Below are 21,715 nucleotides of genomic sequence, written 5' to 3'. Positions count from 1 at the left end.
ATAGTCATTAAAAGTATCAAATTTAGTCATTAAATATCATAGTGACAAAATTTTTGAATCCACACTTGTCGTCGCTAATAATTCTATTACTATTATATTAATGACGAGTTTAATGAATTTTGTCACAAATACTTATATTTTTTTGTGATTACGTTTTTTTTACAAATAAAGATTAATAACACTGACGAAAATTTAGACACTAATATTATCTTTTTTAGTGATAAATATTTTACCACAACTACATAATTTAATTTATTAATTAAAAATTTCATTATGAAATTAATTATAGTAGAGAAATTATATTTTTAGTTTTACCCATAAGATGAGATGTCTCCATATTTTTATTTTTTTTATAACTACTAATATCCGATTTATTAATTAATCAATCCGAGATTGGATACTACATAGGTGAGAGAGACTCAATCTAGTGTCTCATCTAACTAGACCAACTTGTTATTGGTTCCACATGTTATATTTTGATAAATTAATACAATGCATGACTTTTAAGTTGATCGAACCTGGAACTTTAAAAAAAAACATGCATTGTCTGCCTAACCACTATGCTAAGAAAAAAATATTTGTTTTTGAAAAAAAAAATGTAGGTTAAATTATTGTTAGAGTTAATTTTATTTATTTTATGAAAATATATTAATTATAATATTAATCATTATTATAGTAATTTAATTAAATTTTTATGATTTCTCATACGAAATAGGTTCGTGAAAGAAAAATATAAAAAATAATTAGGTTGATCTTAAAATATAAACATATAAATATTGCAATTAACCCCTAAAATAATAACAAGTTTCCTTAAATAATATTTAAAAGGTAAAATAAAATTGTAAATTTACTAGTGAAAATATTATTGTCAAAATTATAAATAATAATAGTGATCACATAATATGTTATAACTATTATATTCATTTTCCGTAAAAACAATTAGTTCCAATTCGAACATTTTATTACTGACCAAATAAAAATATGACACAATTATTCACTTAAATAGTGACAAAAATAATTGTTATCACATATCACCAAGATTAGTGACAAAATGTTTTTGTCACAATTATGAATAATAATAATAACAACTACTTAATATGTTATTACTATTATAATTTTTGTTGCGAAAAATAAGTTGGTGTCAATTTAATCGTTTTATAAGTGACTAGTTGATAATGATAATTTACTCTAATCACAGTAAAATACTATTAGTGACGCTTAGCTTGTGATGCACTTTAAAATTGTCACAATTATTATCTCAAGGGTAAAAAAATATAAATAAGTCACGATTACTCATTTCAAAAGAAAAAATAATTTTCATCACAAAAAATATATTATTTGTGACGAAAATCTTTAATATCAAAATCAAATGGTCACTAAAAATCTTACTTTTTGTAGTGATTTAATTTTCAGCCACTAATAATAATATGTACGTTTATTTTACCCAAAAAAAAATATATGTATGTTAAAAATATTATGTATATATGCACGATTGTTTGTGTTTAATGAGGAAAAAAGTTTGAAAATATTTGTACCTGCCAACGAGTTGCCGACCAAGAGTTCAAACAAACCAGCTTAATTAAGTGACCGTTAACGAACTCTTCCTCTCTTTTTATATGGCTATGCTTACTTCTTTATAATTCATGATTGTGGATGGGGTTGTTTTTGTTTAAATTCAAACTCTTTAGGTAGAGCATGTTTGATTGAGTAGTTTGTAAGACTATTCAAATTAGTAGCGGATCTAAAAATATTTTTTAAGATGAGTACATGTATGTTAATAATATAAAATTTTTAATTGAGATGAATACAAATAAAATTTTTAAAGTATGCACTATCCGTAAAATAAATAACTAACCGAATAAATCGAGATTTCAGAGTAGCACGAAAAAGTTTAGGATGACACTATTAATGAAATAAGTAACTAATTGAAGAAAATTTAGATTTCAGGATAGATACGTGTTTAAAATCAATAAGTTGTGGCTCTGTCAGTGATTCAAATATTCTCTCTTTTACTTAATTAGCATTAAAAAAACTTAACGCAATCTAATTTAAATTCAAACACAAATAATCGAGTTTAAAATTAAATATGAAAATAAAATATTATTTTATTATATAATCAATTCTAATCTAAACGAGTTTTTATATTTTATGTTTTATTTTAAATTAAGATGAAACCTTAAAAATAAAACTCGATCTAATTTAAATTCAGATCCTGCAAATGAATCTTCGGTTTCTTGGTGAAGGTTGCGGTCCTACGCGGTGCATATAAATTTCATGCGCTCAACCAAACATTATATGTGAATAAAATATATAAAATGTATATTCGAGTTTTTAGATAAAGAATAAAATATAAATTATTATTTGAGATATTATTAGTTAAAACATAATTTTATAAGTGGTATTATAATAACTAATAGTGTTATGTTTATTTATTTATAGATTTATAGATTTAAAAAAAGTTAATATACTCGTCATGAATTTAAGGTCGTTTATAAAATTACATTTTTTTTATAAAAAAAAATAATCTAATATATATATATATATATATATATATATATATATATATAATATATATAAAGAGAAATGAGCTCTACAATCCTTGATTAAATTGAGAATGAAACTAATCGCATTCAGTCATTATGGAAGATAAGTCTATGTATTCAGAATCCATCCTAAGAAATGGATAGGTATTGTGCTACATTTTAAAATGAGTCTCTAAAATATTTTATAATAAAAATTAATTTGTCAAATTCGAAATTACGAGGGATCTACGAGATCTTTTTATCAAAATTCATCATAGAAAATTATTAAAATACTGTCAAAATCTTCATTTGTAACTTTATTTGTCATTTTTCGAGAACCAAACGAAAAGTTTGTTTTTCCTTTAAATGAAAATGTTGTTAGGCACAAAGGTTATACATATAGAGACAGATGCAAAACTTTAGGCTAGGAGATGAGCCTATAAAATTTTAGAATTGGCCGAGTTTATAAAATTCTAGGGGGCAAAAATAAATTTTCAATAAAAAATACATAGAAAAATCTAAAATATATGATAATTTTAAAATTCTACAAGCGACTACTAGGGATGGGCATGATCGGGTCGGATTTTCGGTCCACCCGACCTGACCCGAAAATTATACATCCTCCACCCAAGCTGAAAAATATACGCCTTCCACATGACTCGAACCCGACCCTCTTTTTGAGATAAAATTTAGACCAGAACCGATCCAACCCAAAATAATATATTTATTAAAAGCTATTACTTTTATTCAATAAAAATAGTGTTTTAATTTAATAATAATAATAATAGATAGATGGGTATTATTGCAATTATCCTTAAACATATGAGGTAAAATTACAATTTTTTTCATGTCAGTTTGGGTATTTTTTACCCTAAACTTGAATCCGACCCGACCCAAACATAACATTTAAAAAAACTTGACCTAATCCGACCCGAATCCAATTTTTTTTAAAAAAAAATCGACTTGGTCAAGTCGGTCAGTCAGAACCTTTCAAGTTCGGGTTCCATACCATCCCTAGCGACTACCCCACTTACTCCATTCAACCCATCCTTGTTTATATCAATGACAGGTATGTTATTGTTGACTCCAAACAATGGTTTACTTGTTTAGGTTGTAATACCCAAAAATTTAGATAATGACCAAAATGCAAATTTTGAAAGTTTGATGGTCAAAGGAAAAAATTGGGAAAATTTTAAGGAATTAAGTGGTAATTTTTTTCTAAAAAGAATTTTATTCCATAAATTGATTTGGTTAGGGACCAAAATACAAAATTTTAAAGTTTGGTGATCAAAGTATAAACTTTAGAAAAGTTTAGGGACTAAATGGTAATTTAAAAAAGTTACCATTGACTTCGAAAATAAAAGAAAATATATATTATTTTAACATTTTTAAATGTTGGAAAATAATATAAATATTTGGATTTTAAGATTTAATTCCATATTTAATTTGGATTGTTGGATTTAAAGTGACAAAATTATAAGTTTTGAAAATTACAAGGGCAAAATGGTAAATTAAGAAACTATTTTGTTCATCTTTGACTATTTGAAAGATGATAATGTTGATGTCTCATGATTTGGAAGATGATAAGGATAAGTATCTAGGTTTTATGGTAATTATAAAGTTTTATTAAGAGTAAATTGGTATTTAACCAATTTAATGAATTTAATATTCATTAAATATTAACTTAAAGGATGATAAGCATGATATCAATCTAAAATATCATGCCAAGATGTTCATCTTCTCCAGCAAAGGACGTGAGATAGCTTCCAAGGTAAGAAAATATTTTATTTTTAATTTTTGAGCCAAATCCTTTGGAATTGGAGTTATACCGTGAAATAGGAAAGTGATCTGCGAAAAACGCTATTATTTGGCACCAATATTGCTTTCTAATCTTGTTGGATTTCAAATATCCTAAATTCTACAGTTTGTGTTCATATAAGGGATCATGAAATTGATGATGGATCTTGATGATTTAGAGGTTGTAGATTCATATTCAAGCTTGATTTATGATTATATCCGGGCGATTCGTGATATGTACTGTAGATCTACTACTTACGTCAGGACTACAGTTGGCGACACCGAGGCATTCCCGGTGGAAATCGGACTCCACCAGGGGTCGGCTCTTAGCCCTTACATCTTCGCCTTGATTATGGACGACATCTATTGTGCGACACCAGACGGTGTACCTTGGTGTATGCTTTTCACTGACGACATTGTCCTAGTTGCTGAAACAAAATATGAGTTGAATAGTAGACTGGCTACCTGGATGACTGCTTTGGAAGAAAAAGGTTTAAGGATCAATATTGAAAAGATAGAGTATTTATGTTCAAACTTCATGGGAACCAAACGATGAAGATGTAGAAGTATGCATAGAAGGACACGTTCTTCCCTCAAAGGATTGTTTCAAACTTAGGGTCTATGATATAAAGATGGGGGTGTAGATGATGACGTTACACACCGTATAAAGGTGGGATGGCTAAAGTGGAGGGCCGCTACTGGAGTTTTGTGTGACAAGAAGGTGCCTCTAAACTTAAGGGAAATTTATAGAATGGCAATGAGACAGCGCTGTTGTATGGATCAGAATGTTGGGCAACCAAGAAGGATCACGTAAGGAGGATAGAGGCCGCAGAAATGAGAATGCTTCGATGGACATGTGGTAGGACTCTGTGGGATATGACGACAAACTCTGCTATTAGGATGTCCTTGGGGGGTGGTGTCTGTTTCCGAAAAAATTGAGGGAGGGAAGACTACGGTGGTTTGGGCTGTCCTTAGGCGACTACCGTCGGATGCGGTTAGGAGGGTAGAGTCGATACAGTCGACGATGCCAGAAGGAAAGGACGACCAAGGCGGAAGGGGGAGACTGCTTGAGATCTGATTTGATGGATTTAGGCCTTACCGAAGACATGACTATGATAGGAAATTATGAGGCTTGTGACTAGGGTAGTCGAAGTAGTGTGGGTCACATCTATAGGGTGTATCATCTCTTTCTTTTAATGCATTTGTAGTAATTTCCATGACTTTTACTTCTTATACTTTTCTGTTATTGGTATTTATGAAAGTTAGAACTGGGCTTGCTATCGTTGACTTCTGTGTATCATTCTCGTCATGTTTTCTGTTAAATTTTAGGGGTCTTATGTTTCTGTCTATATGCAGAGATTCTTTCGCAGGGATTATTTTGCAGGGATTACTCCCCGTTACAGAGAAGCACATATTAATGACTGCATGAATACTGTTTAGCTATGTATTTAGTAATTATTATACATGCATGCATTTATCTATATTTTTAATTTTCTGACTGCGGAGGTCTACCACGGAAGCTATTCTCAACCTGGCGTTGGGGCAGCCTACTACCCTACCTCCCCTTACCCCATACATATGGGAATTGGGTTGTTGTTGTGTTGTTGTTGTAATCTTCCTAGAAATAATCCTATAAAATAGTTGGAGAAATTTGTGTTCTGATGAGAGTTGATTAGGGATTTGATTGTAAAGATGTTAAAAGGTGATGAAAGTTGATTTCATGCTTGAATCGAATCAAAATCGAGCAAAATCATGAAAACATAATATAAAGGAAAATAATTCGGTATGATGTATGAGTGAGAAAAATTATGGAAAATTATATAGGTGGAAATTATGTAGGAAGTATTCTAAAGGCCTTAGAAAAATTTGGGGATCATTCTATAATTTTTGAAAAGTTAGGGGACCAATTCAGTAATTTTGGAAAAGTTGGGAATGGTTGTATAATTGTCTAATAGTTGATTTACTATGCTGGAAATTTCTGTTTTGGGATTGAAATGAGTGTTTAGATGTGAAATATGATTATTTTGGAAGTTTGAAAAGATTAGTTATTTAAGTACAACATTCGCATAATTCGGAGGTCTCTTACGGAAGCTGCTCTCAACCTGGTGTTGGGGGTAGCCTACTATCTTACCTCCCCCTTACCCCATACATATGGGAAAAAGGGACAGCCATTTTTATTCGCATAATTGGGGTACTTAAATGTAATTATGTCTTTGTCAAAGCAGTTGAATGATAATAAATTCAATGCTGGAATTTTTTATAGTAAGAATCTAAGTGATAAAATGGTGAAGGGCCATTTTGTGTAAATTGGAAAATTTGGTACCAATGTTAAAAGGAGTTATTAAGTGTTAAATATTTGGTAGAAAATGAGTTTCAAGTATATTATAGAATTGTTATGGGATGTGTTTATGTCAGTACAATACTAACATATGTATCATTATGAATTTGTGATTTATACAGATCGTGATTGATTTGTGATTAAAGCAAGTCAAGTATAAAAAGGGTTTATTGTGGAACATAGAGAGGCACATATTTTGGATTATATAAAGTGTCAAGGTGAGTGCAATACATGCATGACATTGTACATAGATGTTTTATACATCATGTACATAGATGTTTTATACATCATCAGGAAGACTTGCGATAAGTCAACCTTATTTATATCAGCATGATGTTATGTCATTGTTATAACTTCGACATGACATTGATATGTCACAGTATGAAATTATAATGCATTGATAATGGATAATGTGATATTTTACCATGAATGTTTTCGAGTATGAATTGCCCAATGTTAAATTATTATAATATACTTTTCCATTGATGGATCAAATAAAATAGACTATATGCCCAAGTAAGTCATTGAGGGATAGGGTATAATTGGCATGCCATAGAGTATAACAGCTGCAGGTTTATATTACACTATAGTGTGTAAGGACACTAAGTGTATATGGTAGGCACGACCTTATGTGTAATACACTTCGGTGTATATGATGGGCACGACCTTATATGTAATACACTTCGGTGTATATGGTGGGCACGACCTTATGTGTAATATACTTTGGTGTATATGGTGAGCACGACCTTATGTGTAGCACTACGGTGCAAATATTACTCGAATACCCAGGGTCCTCAGGGTTTTATATTGGGATATTATCTATTGTATATGGTTTATGGTTTATTAGTTAATAAATAGTAACCATGCAAATAAGCTTACGAGCTTATGGAGTAATGGCAAGTATATTGGTAAAATAAGCTTACGAGCATAAGGGGTAAATGGTAAGTATATTGGTAAAATAAGCTTACGAGCTTATGTGGTAAATGATAAGTATATTAGTAAAATAAGCTTACGAGCTTATGGGATAAATGGTAAGTATATTGGAAAGAAATTTTATATTCAGTTATATTATTTTGATCATGGAAAAATATTGGATATACTGGTAACATGATTTTATGACATTTTGATTTTGACATTGAAATTCATTCATGAGTTGTATTGCACTGTTGATTGTCTTTAATTTCCTCACTAAGTACATACTTAGCGTGTGATTATTTTCACGCGTAGGTAATGTAACACCCATAACCCGTATAATTATACCTATACAGATTATAGATGTCACCCGGATTTCTAAAATTATTTTCCAATTTAAATGCGATTTAAAATTTATCTTCTTAAAATGGTAAATGATATTATAAAAATATCATATCATATAATTTATATTATGCTATAAACAAATTTAATTCAAAAGATTTTTTTATGAATAGTGAACAGTACCCGTGAACAGTGACAGTGAACAGTATATGTGAACAGTAGGGGAATCGGTTCCCTGTTAGGGGGAATCGGTATCCCAAAATCATTCTGGAAATTTTGCTTTAAAACGTTGTTTAACAAAACAAATAAAATATTTATAATTACATGCCACTAATAAAATTAACATTACAACTTAGGATGTCTTACTAATATTGAAATATACTTCTCGATCTTTGATAACGCTTTAAACTCTTTATTCTATTACTGGCTTTTTACCTACGCGTGAAAATCATTACACGCTAAGTATATACTTAGTGAGGCAATTAAAACAATAAACAGTGCAATACACTTCATGCATGATTTTCAATGTCAAATTCAAAATTCCATAAAATCATTTTATTTGCATATTCAATATTTTACCATTTATTAACCATAAGCTCGTAAGCTTATTTTACCAAAATACTTACCATTTATCCCATAAGCTCGTAAGCTTATCTTACCATTATACTTACCATTTGTTCCATTAATTTCATAAGCTTATTTTTACCAATATACTTGTCATTATTCCATAAGCTTGTAAGCTTATTTTTCCAGTTTATCATTTATTAACCAATAAACCATAAATCATAATCCATAGCCAATAGCTCAATATTAAACCTTGAGGACCCTGGGTATTCGAGTAATATACCTGCACCGTAGTACTAAACCTGCACTAAGCTTACGCCATAGTGCTAATCCGAACAATACACATAAGGTCGTGCCTACCACCTACACTAAGCTTATGCTATAGTGCTAATTCGGACTTAAACCTGCACTTAGTGTCCTTACACACTATAGTGCTAATATAAACCTCCAGCCACTATACTCTATGGCATGCCAACTATACCTTGTCCCTCAATGACTTACTTGGTCATATAGTCTATTTTATTTGATCCATCCATGGCAAAGTATATTATCATAATTTAACATTGGCCAGTTCACACCCGAAATAACATTCATAATAACAATCCTATATGTTCATGATAACATCATATACAACAATTAGTGATCAATGCATTTTATAATCAACCACTACAGTAAAATAGAGATTTAGTGGCGTTTTTTTAGTTCTATAACAGCGTTTTTAAATGCAGCTAAAAGCACTTGCGGCGATAGGAAAAACGCCACAAGAAGCACCGGCAATACCAGCGTCGCTAAAGCTTGCGACGTTTGAGAACAAAACGCCGCAAAAGGTCTATATTTATAGCAGCGTTTTTGGAACAAACGCCGCAAAAGGTCGATATCTATAATGGCGTATTTTGGAACAAACGCAGTAAAATGTCGAGATCTATAGCGGCGTTTATGGAACAAACACCGTAAAAGGTCAGATCTATAGCGGCGTTTTTGGAACAAACGTCGCAAAAAGTCAGATTTATAGCGGCATTTTTTGAACAAACGCCGCAAAATGTGAGATCTATAGTGGTATGTTTTTTAACAAACGCCGCAAAAGGTCATATTTATAGCGGCGTTTTTGGGACAAACGCCGCTAATTACCTTTCTTTAGCTAAGATTAATTGATTTTGCATATTTCATTTCTGCTCTACATCACCTAAATTGAATAGCATGTAGCTTTATCTAATTAACAACACAAGTTATGCAGAAATATACTTAACAATAAAATAAATTAAAATTTATAAACATTAAAATTAAATGTAATGTAATTTGACATTGTTCTCTATAATTTAGTCTAGGTGATACATACATCAAAAATTAATCCCCGAAAATTCCATCCACCACAAAATCTTGAAAACAAAAGTAGGAATGTAAAAATGAGTTCCATATCGTCTGGATTCATACTTGTGGCACTTCAGTCTTGGATCTCCTCATTTTACTATCTTCTCTACCGAACCTAATTGATGGACCAGAATTCAGTTGTGCCTGTCAAAACGAGCTTTTTATCTCAGGGTCATAAATAAAAAAAGAATCAATGATGCTGATATAAATGATCAACTGAAGTAGAGATAATTATCCAGTCTATTCAATCTTCACTTACTTAAGGAGCATTTTGCACAGGCTGCAAAGTGAAATAAAGGACCAACAAAGAAAAATAAGCAGTGAAAAATAATCACAATCAACAAACCAACTCAAGAAAGATATGAACATCGAGTTTAAACATAGCTTACTGCAGGTATTGTAAATGACAATTGAGATGACATTTTTCTACTAGGTGCACTCAACAAAGCTTGCTGTCTCAAAACCTTATCCTCGGTTTCCATGTCTGAAATCTTGTCTTCTAACCAGTTAAAAGATATAGACGATTATTTGCATGGAAGATAAGCAGTTCAAGTTGAAGAATGAACAATCCAATTGACTTAACATTCATACTAACTTAAACATCAAACATCTATTAGTACAGCACAAAATCAGGATAAAACCTTTGCATCGCAGTTTTTAAGTCAATTATCCTCATCTCAGCCTCTGTAGCCTGCTTTAGCCGCACTTCGCAAATCTGTTCTAGTGTAGCTACCTGAGCCTGAAATGGAAGTTTGGTAAAAAATTATTTCAAGACATAAATGAAAAATTACTAACTTTAAATGACATTTAACAAGCCTGCAGTCCAAGTAAGGTCCTTTATTCGGAAGTAACAAATATCTAACAATACCTTAAGCTGTTCATTTTCAGTAGTAAGTTTATTCATCGTTTCATTGTCAACTACCGTGACCCCTTGAGTGACAGGAACTTTTCCGGAAGTTTTGTTTGCGCCCCAATTTTCCTTCTCACGTTGCAACTTCTGCAACTGCCATGTAAGTTCTTCAACTTGCTTTTTCCAGCTGACAGTTGGCCTCTAGCAGGGATTCAGTTTTCTGGGCAGCCTGCCGACAATCATGGATAATCAATTGTAACAATTATGCACATACTTTCACCTCATGGATAAGCCTATGAGATCATCACATCAAACAGGTGAATACACTGGAAAACTGTACTGGAATCTCTTGATCATCCAGAATGGAAGTTAGTAGTTTTAGAGAAGAAAAGAGTTAACTGAACCAACAGATAAGAAGAGAGAACATTTTTTTGGAACCAAAATGTGGATTAACTAACTAACTAATTATTTAGGGATCTATAATCTACATCCTATTCCTGCTACTATGGTGATTGAACCATCGGTTATTAAAATTTTCCTATTGATTGGACATGGAGAATTAGGATTAAACTTTGAATGGTTATTTTCCTATCGATTACCAATTCAATTGACTGAATAAGGACTAAACCATGGATTTAATATCACATGGCAATAGAGTACATTAGTCAAAACAACCAGCTATTAAGAACTTGTTGAAGGAAATTGAGAACATGCGTATGCAAGACATCATGAGCTTAAACTAATTTAATAAAATGAAAAAAAAAAAGAGAAATCACCATTTTTAGTTTGCGTAATTCTCTACGCGCAAGTTTTGCTCTCCAAGCACATTGTGCGACGAGTGCAGCTCTCTTTAACCTTTTGTAATAACGGCTCACCAAGAATCGACGACCTTGACTCTGTCACGGACAGGAAATCACATGGTATCAGTATGCCGATATAGCAAAAATAACAACCAGACATCGTAAAAACACTTGTCATCAACATTATTTCTTTTGTTAAACCAACAAGCATCCACATTTAATGCAAAACAACTAAGATAAAACTTCATCGAAGAGATGAAAATTCCTAAAAAGGAGTAAAATCATAAATAAAAGGAAAACAACTAACTCTATTAATATTCATTAATTAAAAGAAATATATATACCAGCATATAATCCCTTTAGTCCTTGCTCTTTCCATATTGAACATCCAACTTGGAACATTCCAGTGTAATAACCATACATTTGTTCACCAGATTTCATTCGCAATTGGTCATTCATGATAGCAGAATTCCTAGAGTTTCCTGAGCCTTGAACCTGCATGCGTTGCTTAATCACTTCACATGGAACATATACAAAAGAACCAAGTGTATCACCTGAAAATCATAGAAATACAAGATAGAAATCAGAGATCATTTGTGCATTTCAAGCAATATCAGATCATACAGAGAATATGAAAAGTGGGGATTTACAAAGGTGAAGCTACTAATATTGATAATGCAAATCAAAGTTTTCAGCAGGATGCTCCACTAGGGTTCTCCTTTCCTCTAAATACATCTTTGGTTTCACCTGCTGCTCCAACTGCTACAGGTTTCCTCAACCAAAAGTTTGTCCGTCAAAGTTTCCTAATGTGGTTGTTGTTCATCAGCAGAAGAGATTCATATCCCGTTTGTCGGTTTCATATGGAATACCACTCCTCTTTCTGTAGCAGTTTGGATCACCATAAGATGAAAGTTTAGAAACTTGGAGGTTAGCCCCTGGCATGCCTTTCCACCCATTTTCGCCTTTGCCTCCATGTCCCCCTGATAATAAAAACATTCAACCCGCTTCTTCTGCTAATTTTATCGGCACGAGTTATCCCGTTGAAAGCATTCCAAGCACAGCTGGTGGAAACCACCCAGAGTCTGATATTTCAGGTACTAACATCCAACAGACATTCAAAAGAACAAGAGAATCCTCGTATGATTTGGGTAAGATGTACTTCAGACAACAAAAAAGAAAAGGACTGCCGTGGGATAAATCGGAAATCAACTGCTGCATAAATGTAGGACATGTAAACAATGAGCCCAGAAATTCATGTTATTTAGATGATATAAACCAGTAGAGTTGGAGTGAAGGTCGCAATGATATTTTTCTGTAATCATTGCGGACCCAAATAAACATTGCTTAATAGAAAAAAATTCTAAATTCTGAAAACTTAAATTTTATTTCATTTTAATTCTTTCATACATTTGATGTATTTCCCTCAATTCTTTGTTTCTTGTGTCTAAGTTCCAGTGGAAATGTGTAACCCTATTCGATTACCAACTTGTGAAGGTAATTAATTGTTGGGTCTAAGTTTCGAGCACAAGTCTCAGACCTCCTATGTTCTCACCAAACATTGGTTTAAACCACAAATCACCTTCAATAAAGAGTACTTCTCTATACTATATTACTGAATTCCAACCCAAAACCAATACGACTATGCATACAAAATTTACAATAGTTCGACAGCTTTTCCATTTTAAATGACAAATAAAACTTAAAATATATTAAAAAACAACTAAACAACAGCTAGAACAAAATTCACAAATGAACCCTAAAAGTCATAATAAAGCATATAAGGGAAGTGAAATTCAAATCTAAAAACCCTAAAGTGTACGAGAGAGTGAGAGAAATGAAAACGTTAGGGGAAAAAATAAAAAAACTAGGAGGAGAAGCCTGACCTGCAATAAAAAAGTACGAGAATAGCAGACATTGAAATAACGGAGCTTGAAATTGCTGAAGAATTCATTGATTGTTTCTTCGATTGATTTTTGCTCAGATGACGATTTCAACAAGTTCAATATGTTACAGTGTTCTTCGAAATTCAGCATCTTATTCCCCAATCTTTTTTTGCCTGAAATTTTCTAGCGATATTTAGGGTTTAGAGTAAAGAATCCTTTCCTAAGTGAGTTCCTATGGATAAGAATCCAATGAATTCAGATATGTTATTATTTATAATTTTTATATTTAATTAGCTATGAATAAGAACCCTTCAAATAAGAATCAAAGACTAATAAGACTCTATTGGTTTTATTTATTTAGCGGCGTTTATATAAATACACCACTAAAGAACAAGTATTTAGCAGCGTTTGTGGTTAAAACGCCACTAAAGTATTAGAATTTGGCAGCATTTTAAGCAGAAACGCCACTAAAGTACATTATTTAACGGCGTTTATAAAAGTTCCACTAAAGTACCAATATTTAGCGGCGTTTATGCTTAAAACGCCACTAAATTACAAGTCTTTGGCGGCATTTTTATATTAATGCCACTAAAGTACCAGTATTTAGCTACGTTTGTGCTTAAAATGCCACTAAAATATAATATTTAGCGGCGTTTATATAAAAAATGCCACTAACGTACGAGTTTTAGCGGCGTTTGTACAAAACGCCACTAAAGTATGAGTATTTACCGACGTTTGTTCAAAAAACGCCACTAAAAATGACGCTAAAAACCCATTTTGCTGTAGTGAACCTTTGACATATTTAGAATATATCAAATATATGATAAATGACATAAATATCATGTCAACATAAACAAGGTCGACTTATCGCAAGTCTTCCCGAGGATGTATAAAACATCCATGTATAATTTCATGCATGTATTGCACTCACCTTGACACTTTATATCTTTCAAAATATATGTGTCTCACTATTGTCCACAATAAACCCTTTTATATTTGATTTGTTTCGATCGTAAATCAATCATAATCTGCATAAATCACAAATTCATAATGATATATATGTTAGTATTGCACTAACATAAACATATCCCAAAATAATTCCATAACATACTTCAAACTCATTTCCACCAAATAATTCAGTACATATTAATTTCTTTTAACATTGGAACCCACTTTTCCAATTTACTCAAAATGGTCCTTCACCATTTTATCACTTAGATTCTTAATACCAAAAATTCCAGTATTGAAAGTATTATTAACCAAGTACCCATACAAAGGCATAATTACAATAAACACTCCCAACAATTCGAAATTTGTATTACAATCACCAAACTTTCTAAAATTTCCATACTCCGACTACCTTTAAATAATCAGTATTCTGTATTTATATACACTGGAATTTAATTTCGTTTCTTCCTTTGAAAACTAGACTCGAATACGAATCTATCCATATAAAGAAATCCTTCTAATTCATTCTGTACAATTTATGGTGAATTTTCAAAGTTGACCAACAGAATCTGTTTTGTAGAATCTGCTGTCCGATTTTTCTGACCTTTCCTTGGTTAAAAAATCATATCTTTTTGTATACACCTTTAAATTTATCCCCGTTTATTGTAAACAAAACTAGATCAATATATTAACACAATATATAAAAATAACCTCCAAATAATTTTTATATAAATTCTGGTGAATTTTCAAACCCACTGTAAATCTCAAAATCAAAACTGTTTTCTTAAACCTCATCTTAGGTTCTTCATCAAATCTTACAACCAATTCTTTAAAATCACTTAACTCTTCAAAACCCATAAAACACAAGAATCAACATCCCCTTCATCAACTCAAGATGAACTTGAACATGAACCCTAGTAATATTCATGTCAAAACGTAGAGAATTGAACGTAGAATATTTTTTCTAATCACACCAAAATCTAATTCTCAACAAGATTGCTTCAAAATTCAAAACAAAAATACCTACCTTACAAGCTTTGGGGGTGTCGGTCTTGGATGAAGAAGAAGCTGAAGATGCTCCACCATAATTGATATTCTAATGCTATAATAGATCTAACACATGCTTAATAATATATCATAGAATTTTTTATTCAACACCATAGGAAATTCCATTTTTACCCTTAATGAATCTTCCTATTCACCATAAAACCATGCCATCAGATCCTTATCATATTACAAAGTCAAATATGAATTATTTTGACTTTTATTTCCGAAATTCCCCTTGAATTTTTAAAAATTGCGTTTTAGTCACTAAATTCAACTGTTTCAATTAAATCTGAAAAATTGCACAATTCCAAACCAAATTTCTCTGATCTAAAATATTAAAATAATATTTCCAACCATCTTATAGCATCCTTCCAATTTTTGTAAAATTCCAATTCAATCTGAAATACCGATTTCCTTACCGGCTTTAACCCTTTCTAATTTTTCTTTACTAAATTTCCAAATCCTAAAATATAATTTCTATAAAACTCCACACTCAAGAGTAAACCATCTATTTATGGAATAAAATTCTTTTTAGGAAATTATCACTTAATTCCCTAAATGTTTTCCCAATTTTCTACTTTGGCCATCAAACTTTCAAAATTTTCATTTTGGTCATTATCCAAATTTTTGGGGTATTACAAGTAAAAATCCAAGAATAGAGTAAAGAGTACAAGGCACTCCGAGCATCCAGGAAAACACTACAATATCAGTAAGACATCCTATGATGGAATTTTGACTTTGTTAGTGGCATGTAATTATTAATGTCCTAGTTGCTCTATTAAATTATTTTGCAACTGGTTTGTAATGGTTAAACTAAACTGTTTTACTCTATTTCAATATGGATAGCATAAATCCATATTAATATATGTTTTTAAATAGTATGTGATAATATGATATGATATGATATTTTTATAATATCATTTATCGTTTTAATAAAATAAATTTTAAATCACTTTGAATGGGAAAAATATTTTTAGAAATTCAGGTGACATCTATAATTTGTATAGGTATAATTATATGGATTATGAGTGTTACATAGGTAAAGTATACAAATGCTCCCTAATTATAGAAAATTTCTTTTTTGAATTTCCTAATTATTAAAAGTTGTAAAATAATCCCTCAATTATAGGAAATTGGTTTGTTGAGTCCCTCGATTATAAAACATACAAATGGTCATCTAACAATTAATATGTTTCAAACTCATCATGTTTCATTAAAAATTAACATTTGTCTGAGTTGGACGTTGATCTACTTACTAGGATATGATAAAATCATATTTTAATGATGTATATTGTACATTCATTTCTTTTAAATACTTGCTCAACGACGTAATATTTCAAGTAGTGGCTCGATGACATAATGTAAAATGAGAGTCAATCTACAAATACATTTGAAATTGTTCTATGATTAAACTTTATTATATCCCACTCAACAAATTAATGTCTTGGTCATATTGCTGCCAATTTTTTAACAAAAAAGACGAGTTTGTAATGTACGAATAATCAAATGACTATTTTGTAACTTTTAATAGTTGAATGACTTAACAAAACAACGACCTACATTCAAAGAATTATTTTATAATTTGTAATAGTGAAAAGATTCATCAAAAAGCAATACTCTATAATCTGAAAATTATTTATGTACTTTACCCCATTTTTCACCAATATAAAATAGTTGGATTAGTTGCACCAAAAATGACATACGAACTCTTCCATCATAGACGTATCCCATACGTTTATAAGGAGACCTTTCCGTGAAAATTTGTCTATTTGTATTATGTTTTTATATTGTTTCGCATTGTAATCATTATTTTATTTTATATTTTATTATATTTACATTTTTTTCAAAATGCCTTTTTAATGTACAAGTTGTGTAGACTCGGTATTTTTTGTTCGAAAATATTCATATTCGACACATATCCAAATTATATATATACTTACATTTTGAATGAGATCATCTAAAATCAAGAAGGCATCCGAAGGGGTGAATTTGATCTTATGGTGCATTCCAGCTTTGTTAATGAAGGGTGAGCCTGTCTCGTATGCTTCTTTGTCTGTATCAATGGCTATTACCTTGCCATCCTCAGGCAACGCAAGGGCAGTCGCAAGAAGGGAATAGCCTGTAAAAACTCCAATTTCCAGTGTTTTCTTGGCGTTCATTATCTTCAATAGCAGTGATAGAAGTTGTGCTTCATTGACCGGCACATTCATCACGCTCCTGTGTAAACCAAAATCTAACTTCGACTCGAAAAATTTAAATTTTGAATAAGATTATAAACTTACATATCTTTGTACTTGTGGACGGTGGCCTCTCTTAGTTCCTTCAATTGCTCATGCTCTTTGGGAGAGGCACTTGTTTCGTAGATGTACTGCAATACAGTAACAGCATTAAAATTATACTTTTATGAAAATATCGATACGAACAATGGTGAATTCCAAAAATAATTTACGGTGAACACGAATATATTAACCACACAGATTTTTTGTTTAAGAAAAGATAAATAAATTTTATAGTGGGCATAACCAATAAATTCAATAATTAATAAAATATAAATTTTAGGGTATACAGCTTGCATCCACCACTTGATACGAACATTAAAAAAATGAAAAAAAAAAGGGATGTCAGGGGTTAAACAAAATACCTGAAGAAGGGCATCGTTTCTAAGGATTGTCTTCTTGGTCCAATCTGCCATGATATGGAAACTTTAGCCAATATAGCCTTCGACGACTCTTCTTTGTTTATGTGCTGAAATATTGCTCTCACCAAATCAATTGTAAGAGCTTTCATTTTATAGCAAGAGTTGTGGAAAAGTATACTTATCAACTTATGTCCTATTATTTTAATAATGAACGAAAAAAACTTAGAAAAAACAGTATTAAATGCCATAAAACAAAAAGGAATTAGTGATATATAAAATCATTTAAAATAATAATAATAATATTCAATATATCAATTATTATCAAATAATACTGAATAAAAATTAATTATTGCTTTAAATAAATTCAAATTTTAAAAGAAAAAGAGGGATGGGAGGCTGCGTTGCTTTGACGCGACGCGAAGAGCGATTTGCTTAGCCAAAATATTCAAATGAGATCAACGGTGAAAAGCCAGCCGCCTGTTTGATTTTTCGTTTACCATTCAATATCAGCCGTTAGATCATTCCTGGCCCCCTCTTTATATATGTAACGAAATCCCTATGGGCTCTCTCTATTTCGCTGGCGTAAATTTGAAGCGACCGCTCAATCTCATATTAGAAATCAAAAAGATATTTTTTTAGAAAATAAATAATTTAAAAAAGAAATCAGATGGATCCAGACGCAGTGGCGAAGGCGTTCGTCGAGCACTACTACACGACGTTCGATTCGAACCGGGGCGGTCTAGCCAACCTCTACCAGGATGGTTCAATGTTGACCTTCGAGGGTCAAAAGATCCAAGGCGCTCAGAGCATCGTCGCTAAGCTCACCAGCCTTCCTTTCCAGCAGTGTCAGCACAGCATCACCACCGTCGATTGCCAGCCCTCCGGTGCCGGTGGTATGCTTGTTTTCGTCAGCGGTACCCTCCAGCTCGCCGGCGAGCAGCATGCTCTCAAGTTCAGCCAGGTAAATCTCTTATATGCTATCGTATTTTTCTCGGGTTTTAGGTGTTTAAGGGTTTTGATTTGTAGTTAGGTGATCGATTTAGAGCGTAGTTTATATGTCACTGTAAATTTCATTGGTCGTATCGGTTTTATTTGATTTCGCTATGCGATTTGTTAGTGATGTGAAAAGTGAGTTTTACATTTGCTGGAAGTTTGACTCTGGATTGAAATCGAAGTCTTAATAATTCAATTAACTTTGATATTGATGTTTTTGATATTTACTGCTCATTACATTTTCAGGAATTGCATTTTTTATTCAATTTGATTCTACAATAATCAACTGAAGAAGGGAATATAAATGTAAGATAATCGAATTGAACATTGAAAATTTTCACGAATAGATTTTGGAATATGTGAATAACTTTACCAATTAATTGAACTCCGTCTATTCCTGGATATTCCTTTCCTCTTACCTTAGCGTGTTCTTTTTGTAAAGAACTGTATCTTTAATTATGGACCGCGACCTAGAGATTACTTCTATCTCCTGAGTTTCCTTTTTGTTTGTATAATTTTCCGCTTTTCTGTATATGTTTTCTACATGATTAATTCACAAAGTGTGTTCTCGTTTCTTACTCTGAATAATCATCTGGTATCTCTCCCAATGTTGTTTGTTGGGAGTTGTTGTTGGGAGTTGGGACTCTGCAGGATGCAAAAGGAACCCACACTTGCACGTCTCTTCTCCTCTCTGGGAGATGATGATTTCCTTATGGTTAAATGTCTTACTTTCGGACTTGTATAAGTTTCATCGTTTTAATGTTAAATGTTCATTGTTGTGCTGTATGAGACATTTATCTTTTTGTTTAGAAAATTTCTGTTTCTCGTCCACCATTTCCATTAGTTTTGATTGCTTGACATGGTTTTGTTTTATGGATTTCCACTAACCAAGTCTCTTTTTCATGCATTCTGCTTTATAGATGTTTCATCTGATGCCAACACAGCAGGGAAGCTTCTATGTGTTGAATGACATATTCAGGTTGAACTATACGTGAAGACGTGATGTGATCGGTACAAGTAACCGAGGGGGTGGGAATATAATGTCAAAGATCTAAACAATGTTTGCTTAATCTCCCCGTTCAGTTTTAATCATTTCAAATTGGGGGGAAAGAAATAAATTTTTTTGTTTGTTTATGGTAAATGCTTTCATCGTGATTTCCATGTCATCATATTTCAGGGCTTCCTTTGCTGTATGATCGGTGGAGTTAGTGAAAGACACTATTTATGAATTGGATGTTTGATGGAAATACATGTTTGTTGTTCTGTTTTGGTTCTAATTAAAACAAAAATGCATTGCATGTGAAGTTTAATTATAATCAAACAAGGTTTGTTAGCTTGGAACAAAAGCTTTTTAGCTAAAGATTGGCAGATATTAGAAAGAACTTTGTAGAATAATCATACCTAATTTCATTTCTTTTTTAACCAAGATGGATACAAATGGTAATCTTGATCAATATAAGACATATCTTGTTTATAAATGATATATTCAGAAATAATATATTTAAATACTTTTTTCATTGAAAAACACTTTCAATATAATTATGATATTTGTTGCTTGAAATGTATAAATTAAATTTTAAAATTATGTTTATCAATAGTAACATTGACGGGATGTTTGTATGGTGTAATTAGAAAAATATGTCTCATGATATAAAATTAATGATATTTAAATTAAGGAAATGCATTTGTAAGTTTAACTATACTTATATTAATTGTATAATATCTTTTTCTTTCTAGGGATGGGCATGGTACCCGAATCCGACGAGTTCAGACTTGAATCGACCCGATCGGATTGAATTTTTTTTTTTTTTTTAAAATAGGTTCGGGTCTGAATTTATATTAAAATATTCGGGTTCGGGTTGGAGTTAGGTTTAGTGTTAAAATAATCATACCCGACCCGAATAGTTAATGCATTATTATTTTTTTTAAAAATTTTTACTTTTCCTAATTCGGTGTTTTACTGCTTCGGGCTCGGCATGTCATCTCCTTCAAACACTTAAACACTGAGTTGGCTACGAGTTTTACCTCTCGCTTTCTTTCAAACAGTGCAAAGAAACCAAACTCTGAGCCTTGAGCATTCCAATCATGCTAAGGAGAGGCTAATTCCTTTTGTAAATTCTCCATTGAGGGTTCGAGCCACTGACGCAACGACTCGCTTTCTCATTTCTCTACTTCAGGTGTCTTCGTATCTCTCATTCTCTCTTTCTGCGTGTATATGTGTGTGTTGTGTGCTTCCTCCTCCTACTGAGATGGCTCCTGAGGAAGGATTCCTTCGTGATTAAATTTTAGAGGGAATTTGTGATGACAACATGTTATTTTATCAATATTCTACCTTCTTCTATGCTTGGTTGAAGGACTTCTTTTGAGTTTTTATATAACAAACAACCATCTCTTTCACACTTGAGGGTCTTTGGGTGTCTATATTATGCCACTATTCCTAATAATAAAGATAAATTTGTTGTTAGGGCTACTCCTTCCATGTTTATGGGATATTCTCCTACACAAAAGGGATAAATTATTTTCAATCAATAATCTGAGCCTTTGTTTGTCAACATAAATGTTTCCTTTAGGGAAAATGTATTTGTTTTTCATGTTCTTATTCCAAATACAACCAGTTTTTCCCATCTCATCTTCATGTTCCTGAGTCTGGCTTTCTCCTTTTAGTTTTTCTACATGTGACTTCACCTCTTCTTAGTCTTATTTCTCTATTCAT

General features: G+C 31.7%; 2 protein-coding genes and 1 long non-coding RNA gene across 4 annotated transcripts; 1 reads left to right on the top strand and 2 right to left on the bottom strand.

Moving 5' to 3' along the window:
* The first annotated feature begins 2,724 nt into the window (after nucleotides 1-2,724).
* LOC120141744 (nuclear transport factor 2B-like) lies at nucleotides 2,725-20,259 on the top strand. 2 transcript variants are annotated; one of them, XM_039156551.1, is made up of 3 exons: nucleotides 2,725-2,744; nucleotides 18,649-18,970; nucleotides 19,923-20,259. In XM_039156551.1, the coding sequence occupies exons 2-3, from the start codon at nucleotides 18,677-18,679 to the stop codon at nucleotides 19,995-19,997; spliced, it is 369 nt and encodes a 122-aa protein (XP_039012482.1). In that variant the 5' UTR covers nucleotides 2,725-2,744; nucleotides 18,649-18,676; the 3' UTR covers nucleotides 19,998-20,259. The 2 variants fall into 2 exon arrangements, with proteins under 2 accessions (XP_039012482.1, XP_039012474.1); XM_039156543.1 differs by lacking the exon at nucleotides 2,725-2,744 and having other exon boundaries at nucleotides 18,597-18,970.
* On the bottom strand, nucleotides 10,108-13,555 carry LOC120141760. The gene is made up of 8 exons (XR_005517799.1): nucleotides 13,377-13,555; nucleotides 12,144-12,705; nucleotides 11,838-12,047; nucleotides 11,470-11,589; nucleotides 10,712-10,922; nucleotides 10,485-10,582; nucleotides 10,233-10,342; nucleotides 10,108-10,123 (listed from the first exon to the last, which is right to left on the bottom strand). It is a non-coding gene; the product is annotated as an uncharacterized LOC120141760 (long non-coding RNA).
* On the bottom strand, nucleotides 16,789-18,159 carry LOC120138721 (flavonoid 3',5'-methyltransferase-like). Its single transcript, XM_039154141.1, has 4 exons — nucleotides 18,013-18,159; nucleotides 17,654-17,739; nucleotides 17,312-17,588; nucleotides 16,789-16,827 (listed from the first exon to the last, which is right to left on the bottom strand). Exons 1-4 carry the CDS (start codon nucleotides 18,061-18,063, stop codon nucleotides 16,789-16,791), a joined length of 453 nt encoding a protein of 150 aa, XP_039010072.1. The 5' UTR covers nucleotides 18,064-18,159.
* Nucleotides 20,260-21,715: the final 1,456 nt, after the last annotated feature.

This window comes from Hibiscus syriacus, unplaced genomic scaffold, assembly GCF_006381635.1.
Source record: "Hibiscus syriacus cultivar Baekdansim isolate YM2019G1 unplaced genomic scaffold, ASM638163v2 tig00002237_pilon, whole genome shotgun sequence".
Classification (NCBI taxonomy): Eukaryota; Viridiplantae; Streptophyta; class Magnoliopsida; order Malvales; family Malvaceae; genus Hibiscus; species Hibiscus syriacus.
Note: the sequence above shows the minus strand (reverse complement) of the source record. Positions and strands in the feature narration are given on the sequence as shown.